The sequence below is a fragment of the Triticum aestivum genome, chromosome 2D, assembly GCF_018294505.1.
Source record: "Triticum aestivum cultivar Chinese Spring chromosome 2D, IWGSC CS RefSeq v2.1, whole genome shotgun sequence".
In the NCBI taxonomy this organism is placed as follows: Eukaryota; Viridiplantae; Streptophyta; class Magnoliopsida; order Poales; family Poaceae; genus Triticum; species Triticum aestivum.
Genome location: NC_057799.1, coordinates 291,787,180 through 291,797,464, shown reverse-complemented (window position 1 = coordinate 291,797,464; position 10,285 = coordinate 291,787,180). Strand labels below are relative to the sequence as shown.

The 10,285-nt window shown below is 42.9% G+C and overlaps 1 protein-coding gene across 1 annotated transcript; it reads right to left on the bottom strand.

Moving 5' to 3' along the window:
• Nucleotides 1–4,741: 4,741 nt before the first annotated feature.
• On the bottom strand, nucleotides 4,742–7,865 carry LOC123052803 (zinc finger A20 and AN1 domain-containing stress-associated protein 9). The gene is made up of 2 exons (XM_044476140.1): nucleotides 7,670–7,865; nucleotides 4,742–5,444 (listed from the first exon to the last, which is right to left on the bottom strand). The coding sequence occupies exon 2, from the start codon at nucleotides 5,429–5,431 to the stop codon at nucleotides 4,949–4,951; it is 483 nt and encodes a 160-aa protein (XP_044332075.1). The 5' UTR covers nucleotides 5,432–5,444; nucleotides 7,670–7,865; the 3' UTR covers nucleotides 4,742–4,948.
• Between the last annotated feature and the right edge of the window lie 2,420 nt (nucleotides 7,866–10,285).

Sequence of the window (10,285 nt, the reverse complement as noted above, 5' to 3'; positions counted from 1 at the left end):
TGTACATGCAACACTATGTATGTAATGCTGGAAAAGGAGACACAATTAATTCTGAGAGGACAAATGGAACAACTGATGCTTGAGTACTGCATATCCTAAACTTCTACTCCTATGCCACTAAACCAAACATTTCCCTCTAACAAGCCATGGGAATTCAAGAATTAGAAGAGCATTTTTCACAGACCTATATCCTCTCAGGCTTTTGAGCAATTCAACCAACTTCAGACTGAACTGGCTAGTAGGCAAAACAGAGATCTACAGGACTTATGGACTTACAGTTAGAAGGCTCTAAACTACTCATCGAAGATGTATAAGTCTCTAATTGGACCCTACAAGACACACCATATTTTCAGAGCCCTATTGACTTTTCTTCGAGACTGACGAACAATTTTTTTCTCTGGCTACTACTCCATGATAGGGTGATTACAAATCTGCTGCATAGAAAGCTATGTATTGTGACTCATACAACTGTGCCCTATGTTCAGAGAATGTTGAGGAAACTCTTTCTCACCTATTTTGGGGACTGCATATTTTCCCTCAGCTGTTGGAACGACATTCTTCCAAATAGAAATAGAGGCATCTCAAGCTCTGATGAAATATGTTTGAGAATGCAAGCAATCCACAATAATATCCCCCCTAGAAAATATTAGGATGAGATGCTGGAGCATTTGGTTAGGTAGAAATGATAAAAGGTTGGATTTTCCATCTATCAGAGGGCATGAATACAGTTGAGACCTATGTCTCAAAAAAAGTTGAGATCAGAGCTAAACCAATGAAAGCACTGACGATCAAGACTTGGACAGAACAATTCCTCCAATAATCATCTTATGATGTTTCATAAAACAGGCATAGGCTAGATGGATGTTTTGGTCCCATTTTATACTTTTGAATATATTTATAATTAATGAAAATTTACCCTTGGACAGTTGTTCTACGATCTTCGGGTCAGGAAAAAGGAGACCCGTGCTACGTGTATCAACGGAGCTCGTGTGTGCGTGTCGACGGCTGGGGAGATTACCAACCTGTTGCTACTAATGTTGTGTGTTGCATGTGTGCTGAAGATTGATGGGAGAAGAAAAGTGGCGGGAAATATGTCATTGATTGAGGTTTGTTGCTGTTGCGTGCTTCTGTTCATCAAATAATGGTGGGGCCCTCTCGGGAATTTTATTAAGAGAGAGGAGACTGAGAGACAATGAGCGAAACTTGGTTGATCTATTTTATGTGGTTGCTGCTCTGCGTTGTGTGTTGTTATGCTTTGTATGCTCCTGCCAAAGTGGGATATTGCTATTATAATTGATTGTTTTTATTGTTGCTACCCAATGCACACTGTTCTGACTGAAAATCAATAGTTTGTTCGATATTTTGCAAAGCAATGTCAGATCGAACGATTGATTTAGAGTGAACCACAACAAGTCGAGGATCTCGAAGATGGGCCTGAACAACCTACAGTCCTATGGAAGGAAGCTCGAAGGGGTGAAGCAATTTGAGTGAGCTTGAATTGATGGATGCATAAAGATAACTCATAATTCAATCATAGAAGTCAACCAGTCTCGTGCTTGTTATTGGAAAAGTAAGAAGTCCATGTTTTCTTCCATGCCAACAAGCAAGAAGATTCAGATCGGTCTCAGAGTTCTCTTTGATATCTTTGGAGTGTTATCTGACTACAGTGGATAGGTTCCGTGAAAGGGAGAAATTACAGTGAAAAAGGGCGCATCAAGACGCGCGTAATCATCTACTCCTTCCATTCCATAATGTAAGATGTTTTTTAACACTGGTATAGTGTCAAAAACATCTTTCATTATGGGACGGAGGGAGTAATATTTATGAAGCTTCGTTGAGCAACCACACACTTTTATAGTGGCCCTCAAAGCATGTACTAAAGTTAGTACAAAGTTGAAACACTTATATGCTACGACACTGAAAATGCAAGAATTAATTTAGTGAACACACATAAAAAAGGGGGAAATGTTTTTGCCACTCTAGATTTTGCCAATTTTCCTTATGCCCATCTAAAATTTGTCATTTCACTTTTGTCACTCTTAGATTTTGACAATGTATCACAATAGCCATTCCATAGCAAAGGTAAAATAATTTGATTTCACTTTTGCCACTCTTAGCTTTTGACAATACATCACAATTGTCACTTCAAAAATTGGCAAAAATGAAATGCCAAAAGTGGCATAAAGAAAATTGGCAAAAGCTGGAGTGGCATAAACAAAATTTTCCCCAAAAAAACATAAGACTTGGTATAAAATGATACCCTCCCACACAAGGAATAGAGTAGAGATTGGCCTGGATGATCAACCCAATGCACTTTTAGGCTGGAGCAAAACAATCAGATGCCTCACCTGTTTTTCACAGACAACCACTAATAATACGGTAGTACCTTAGGAATCATAGGTTATCACTGAAAAGTCCACTTCAGTTGCAAAGAGATCGAAAGCACAAAAATCATATCTTCATTTACTACATACTATAAAGATGCAAATAATATGTGAGAAAATATCTTTATTTATTACATACTATAAACATGCAAATAAACTGTGAGATAATTAATAATTATAGGCATGTCACACGAGAGCAGGCCCAATACCGTGTTATATGTTTCTAATGAATGATTAATGATATCAAAACTGCAGCTAAGGGAAACAAGCTATGCAAGCAGAAACCGGGATAAAAGACCATGTGTTGTCCAACATTAGCCTATAGAGGCATCAACCTCTTCCTCCCTCAGCTATATAGGATTGATAATTCCTTCTTTAGTACTTTAACTTCCGAAGGGTACTATCTTTACCAAGTAAGGGGCATGGATTTAACAATATAAAATCATCAAGTGTGCAAACCGAGCAACTCAGGAAATCTAGATTGTATGGGTCATTTTTCACGTTATGGTTAAGCTTAGGCACACAACATCGACAAGCTGAAGCTCAAACTTAAGGAATATCAAAGTAAGCCAGTAAGTTGTGATAGCTAGGCTAATACTACAGAACAAACTATGAAAGGCAAAACGAAAGTTCTTGGAGACACTGGAGCTCATTCATTTGTCCCTAAACGCGGGGATAAATAGATAGTGAAACATGTTGTAGTATGCTTAAACAAATGTGTCAAGTTATCTATCTAGAAATATCCTTAAACCAACTTTTATGTTAAACCAAAAAGAATATGAAGTGAATTACTAAGCTATTTCTTAAGAAGGTTTACAATTGTTTCCTTCTGTTGGCATTTACAATGTGTATTTCTCAAATGCAATGTAACTTTCTTTTGTTGGCATCTTTTTACTATTCACTTATCCTTGCTATGCTGCAAGCCCAGAACAACAATAACCATATCTATAGCCTGGTTGCCAAGTGACAAGGCAATGTACATGACTATCAAAGGAAGGACATGGAGATTGTAAAACTGTGTGTATGTGTACGCCTATATGCTTGTGATGGCAAAAATCAAAACTGTAAAAGCAGTGATATATCTATCTATATAGTTACTGTAAAATAGAGCACTTACTCTATGCCTTAAAAAAACTTCGTTCTAATTGTCAAAAGAATTTTCTGGTAGAAAATAGTCATTTGTTGCGATCATGCCAATAGTATGTGTTACATATTACTTTAAACAGTCTGTAGTTAAATCATGATCATAATGCAAACTAAAATATGACCCATGATAATCAACCTACACATCAATGTCTCTAGATACAGTAAGTGAATATCTGGAAGTGGTAACCTGAACAACAACAGCAACAACAACAACAATGAGAAAAATATAAATTAAATGATATGTATATATATAATGAACGGTCCAGAAATTGCAGACCATAGACCCACCTTAGTCTTCCATAGCACTGACCACCACCGTCCCATAGTAGAATATGGGGGCACGTCAGTGATGACCAGATCTAGATTATTGTTGCCGGATCGAAGAGTTGTGGGCACTAGTAATGTTGAACCACAGACGGACGGAGGTACGTAGCCATGGTGCACGGCGAATTAGGAGATTTAGTTGGAAACAAAAGGCTACTCCCTTCATTCCAAAACATAGTGCACCTGCGCTTTTCTAGGTCCAACTTTGATCATAAATTTAACCAACGAAACCAACTGCGGTGGGAGAAAAAATTATACAATTGAAAACTTCTTTTGAATACAAATTCACTGGTATAACTTTGCTCCCGCCGCAGTCAGTCTCATTGGTTAAATTTATGATCAAAATTGAAGCTCGGAAATAGAGGAAGCACTATATTTTGAAACGGATGGGATTAGTAGATGCACAGGAAGACATAGTTGACCATGCAACTCATGTTCCCTGAAATGTGCAGTTGGCCGCGGTACAGTCACTGTTGCAGGTGTTTCGGCACTGCTCACCCACCCGAGGTGCAGGAGTCGCAAGCTTCTCTATAAATTGGGAAGAAAACCCAAATTGCAAAAAACTCTCGCAGTAACGCTGCAGCACATCCTCCTGCTCCAACAACTGCGCGCCTGGACCTTGCTGCAAGATGGGAATTGGAGTCGCAGGAGCTTTTTGCCATGGCCGCATGAGAGGCGACCCGGCTGCTGACCATGGGACAAACTCAGGGAAGATGCAGGCGAGGCTAGGCTAGTTTACCATGTCGGAGTATCGGAGCAGTAATGACCGCCGGCAATGGGCTGTCCCAATCCCACGGAAGGAAGCCATTGTCTGACACACAGTAAAATGCAGCGAGACGATTTCCTGAGCTTAGAAACTTTACTGATGAGCAAGGAGCAATAAGCAATATACGAAACGAACAGCTAAAACAATATAATATTATATATTTACATTATTTCATTTCATTCTTAATGGAGAGAAGCGAACCATGAAGGAGAAGGATAGACACAATTGAGACCCTAGCAACCAGACCAGAAGAAACCTACTGATTCAAGTAAAGACGAATCCAGCACCACCACGAATAGCAAGCAAATGAACCCGGTGTCATTATCAATTATATCTTGTTGATCTTCTTGGCTATCACAACAGGGTTCTGCTTGGCAATCTGCTCCCGGCCAGCCTTCTTGTAGTCGAAAGTGCATTCGTGGGAGTCAGCGTAGCGGTGCATGGAGCAGAATGTTCCCCCGCACCGGCACTGGAAACCGGTCAAGCCTACCTTCTTGCGGCATGAAAGGCATCTGTTGCTGGGCGGCTTTGGAGGCTCCTGTGCTGCTTGGCTATCAGCTACAGCCACGGCTGGTACTTCATCTGCCTTTGCTTGCTCCAATGTCACACTGGAAGATGATGCCACTGAGAACACCTTCTTCTCCACTACAGGGGCAGCCATTGTCGTGGCCTTAATGAAGTCCCTGTAGCACTTGGAGCACATGTTGTTTGTCATGCTGCTACCGAAGAAGCCGCAGTTGTTTACACACAATATTGGTGCCTCAGGTGTTTGGACAGTCTCCTCAGACTCCTTCCAGCTCTCTTGTGCCATTGCTGCCAACGGGCTGCAGGCACAGAAGTATGACAACTCATTACCAAGAAATGGTGATGCAAAAATACCAACAGCACGAGTAACAAGCACAAAAAATATACATTATGAGGATCATAGGTGAATCCAATGTTGGTGCACAGACGGCTGTAAAGAAGAAATTGCTACATATTTTTATTTAAAAGCAATAATAAGCCAAATATGTGATCCTGGTTCAGGCCGTAAGCTAAACTGCTAAAGAACTACTGCGACCATGAAAGCACAAGGCATGTATGCATGACGGCCCGGCTCTCAAGCTACATAGTTTTGGATTAATCAGTTCATAAGTCCCTAAAATCAGGGGATCAATAGACTTTTCCTGACTATGGCAGTTGGCATACATTCAGATTAGATCTCTCTAGGTGCGCAAGTGGCATTTTTAGACAGACACACAGAAAATTATATATAAGATTAAAAATAACGGGCGCCGATATCCACCACACGTGTGGTATATTCGACATGCGCCCACACACCGTGTGTGGTGTGAGCAGGAGGCAGCCCACACGGGCTGTGTGTGGGCGGATATTGGAATTGCCCACACGTGTGGGCGCGGCTACTTCGTGCCACACGCCCAACAAGTACTACTCATCTCCACCCCACGCGTGTGGCACGAAGCAAAAATGCCCATACGTCCTGGCGCAGCTACATTAGGTACCCCGCGGGATGACGATTTAGTTGCCATCCTGGTTGGCAGATGTAGTTATCCAGGATGGCAAGTGTAGTTGTAAAAGCATGGCAACTCTATCTGTTTAGTTAACTATAGTTGCCATGTCTAATTTATGATAGTTGCCGTGTGTAATCAAACCGTAGTTACCGTGTGTGATTAACTACTTGCCACATATGGTCAAACAATAGTTGCCATGTGTGTTCACCTAGTTGCCACGTGTGGTCCAACCATAGTTGCCATGTGTGTTTATCTGGTTGCCACGTACGCGCAACTGCAGTTGCCGTCTAGCAAAGAATCACAGTTGCCGTCTAGCAAAGAATCACAGTTGCCATGTGTGTTTACCGTTGCCACGTCCGCGTAACTGCAGTTGCCTTCCACAACGTAGGAGTGTCGTGTAGGCGAAAAGTAGTTCACCCACACGCGCATGAACTAGATGGTGGCTGTGTGGGCAGAAACTAGTTCGCCCACACAGCGCAGCTGGCAAACAGCATGGTGCGGGCGTGTGGGCAAACTCTCCAACGCCCACACACCAGCCCCATCCTACGTGGCACATCAAATCCACCTTTTCGTGTCAAGATTCATGCAAAAGACAGTGAACGATGATCCAGGCGTGTGGGCGAGTTGGGGAACGCCCAGTGTTTCCGAAAATCACTGTCCATGATTCTTCCTGACCAGACTACACCCTATTAGCACATAGGTGCCACTAGAAGTAGATTGGACTTTAAACGGATTCATATTATAGTGTGCAATTCCTGCATAACAAGATCACAGGTGAAAGCATGATATTCCAATGCCTTGTCTGGTATGCTATGTGAATGACCAATCTTTTTTATCTCATCCTTAATTCCTTTGTCGACATAATTATTCTAGACCTTTGGTTTATAACTTTATCCATCATGTCGCACAGTCGTATAAAAGCCGGGTCAAGGAAGGCACGCAGCTGGATGAAGCAACAAATCCTTTCCCGGAGCATAAGTCAAGCAATCCAATTTCTTGTCGGGACCTTGGACCTCGTGTCTAAGCAACTGACCTTCGAGGATCTTCCATGACAAGACATGGGTCTCATAGGGCGGCCGGTGGTAGCCAGCAGAGGCCTCAATGCATTCCTTTTGATCATTATCCATCGAATCACCTGTTCCCCTTTGTGCTGTTCGAATCCAAAAGACCAATCACCTTCCCTGCACCGGTCTGGTCCCTAATCTATAAATTCACAGGCCGGCGCAAATCACCACAAAAAATTGAACGGAAAGTCAACCGCCTCCTCTAAACTAGACACCCACCACGACGATTACGTCGCACACGGAGGCGGACGCGCAAATCAAACCATAGCCGAAGAATCCTACCAACCGAAGATGAAACAATTCCTGCGCAGATCCAGCGACACCGAACCCAAAATTAAAAGAAAAATCCTCCAACGAGAAAAAGCACGGCAACGCGCGCATCAGGAGCGAACAGACGCCGGATCGGCGGCGCGGCCTCCGGCGATCGGATCTGGGGCGGTGGAAGGAGGAGACGGGCGGCGGGCACCAACTAACCTGTGGGCGAGAGACGGCACGCGACTTTTCTCCAACGGAGAATTTCCCTGGGGCCTGCGCGTCGACGAGGAAGAGGGAGGGGCAGGGCGATATTGCGTTTGGTTGTGAGGCGGTGTGTGGCGCGCGTGTTATAAAGGCCTTTCTCGATTCCACGCTCCCATTCCCTTTCATCTCTCCAGATTCATAATTACTTAAAGAAAAGCAATCTCTTTTTTAGCGTAACCAGTATTTTGTACTATATACTATACCTATATCTACGGCCTGCTTCGGGCCGGCCTAATCCTTTGATCCGGCTTCTACTCTCCGTTCAAAATTACTTGTCAAAAAATTGTATCTACAACTAAAATACATCTAGATACATTTATTTCTTGGACGAATAATTTCGAACGGAGAGAGTAGTAGCGTGGGACGCTTATGGACCAATGGACCACGAGGGATGCGGGTGAGCAGCATCTTCAGCGCTTCCATGTTTCCGGAATAAATCACGCCCGGTTAATAAAAAACAAATCACCTACTCCCTCCATTCCTAAATATAAGTCTTTTAGAGATTCCACTACAAACTACATACGGATGTATATAGACATATTTTATAGTGTAGGTTCACTCATTTTGCTTCATATGTAGTCTATAGTGAAATCTCTAGAAAGACTTATATTTAGGAACGAAGGAAGTACATTATAAAAAGTTACTACTATACCTAAGTTTATGTTAACTTTATGGAAAAAACTTTCGATCTATTCATTATGTATCGAAGCAGTACAGAGAACACTAAAAGTAAAATTACATTCAGTTCTGTAGACCACCCAACGACGGCTACAATCACTGGAGCGAGCCAAAGACGCGCTGCTGTCATTGCCCCTCCCTCGTCGGAGCCGGACAAACCTTGTTGTAGTGGACTGTCAGAAAGTCGTCGTGCTAATGCCCAATAGGACTAGCGCACCAGAACACAACCGCCGCCAATGAAGAGAAGCGTAGATCGGAAGGATCCAATCTGAAGGCACACGAACACAGATGAATAAATACCGGATCCAAGTGGATCCACCGAAGACAAACATCGACCGGATCACGCGAGATCCGCCGGAGACATACCTCCACACGCTCTTCGATAGCGCTTGACGCACCACCAGAATAGGGGCTAGGTGTAGAGAACTTTATTCCAACTTCAGGGAGCCGCCGCTGTCTCGTCTTTTTGAGCAGGACACAAACACTAAACGAACACAATAAACACACCGAAAAATGAAGCCGGAGCCCTCCTGTTGGCAAAGGTCGAGATCGACCGCACCTTCATGGCCCTAAGGCCATATAAGACGAAGCCGATCTGGGCGGCCCCGACAGGAGGCTTGAGATCCCTAATTGTCCTCGTGCGAGATCTACTATACTTAAATTTATTAGGTTATCAACAAAAACACCTCATTTTTCACCCACACATAGGATAGTAAATCTCACATGCTTAGCATTTCTGGCTGTTTATTTTTTCTGATTTATGCATTTCTGATTGTTAGATCCGCTGTCCTAAGGGGTTGCTGCTCCTGGAGAAAAAACAGAGCTCTTTGTTGGAAATATGCCCTAGAGGCAATAATATTCTATTATTATATTTTCATTTCATAATTAAAGTGTTTATATTCTATTCTGCATATGCTATGATCCTGAATACGCGATTTAGTGGAAAACGCATATGCACGTGTGGAATGATAAATGGTAGCATAAAAGGTTCAAAGTTTTGCCTCTATGACTAGCTCAAGTGTTGTTGGGATCACATTTTTCGGATTTTAGGATATCGTTAAGTGTAAACGATAGTTCTAAAACAACAATGAGATTATGACGTTGGAAGAACGATCATATTGAATCGACCCAAACTTGTCTGTTATGAATTGAGTTTATATCGTCTGTAATAAATTTATAATAGCTAAATAGTTCATCCCCACTATGCTAATTCTCTTGGCATGCAACCTATCCACATCACCAATCAACATGCAACCATCCACCTAAGCAAAATCTGCCACCTCATCAAAGAAAAAACATGAAACAATATGCCCACGTCTTCCGTTCAGTTACCAGCGCATAGGTCGGACTACTCCTCTCCCGAACTTTTTTTCTTGGACTCCTCTCCTGATCTGTAATGGATGTTCTCTCCCCTTCCCCTCCACACCAGTTTATTTCGGTTCTTTAATTCTTCGGTTGTTTCCTCAACTTTTAATCTCCTCCTGCGAGCCCCTCTCAATCGGTGATCCACTTTAAAATCTTGGCAGCCAAAGACAGACGAAGAAGGGAGATGGATCTCATCTGTAGTTTGTCCTCCCCATCACTCACCTGCACTCCACCAAGAACAAACGAAAAAGGGGAGATGGATATCACGTGCCTTGGCTGGCCAGTACCGTATGATGTCGTCGTGGTGCAGGACCGAGGGCTGTGGGATGGGGGCATCTCCTTCTTCCCCGGCGCTCTTCTTGCCTTCTTATTGCACCAGATCGAGGAAAGATTTAGATCGACTTGTTGTTGTTTCATGCCACCACGTTTGGGCCTCGCCTGGTTGCCGAGCAAATTCTCCTCCGCACTGCACTTGTGCATCATACTAGGTTGTTCCCATGGTCATGGTGAATGCCTCCTGTCTCACAC

Excerpts from the sequence above, each read along its gene's own strand:
- LOC123052803 (XM_044476140.1), bottom strand. The coding sequence starts at position 5,431 with ATGGCACAAGAGAGCTGGAAGGAGTCTGAGGAGACTGTCCAAACACCT.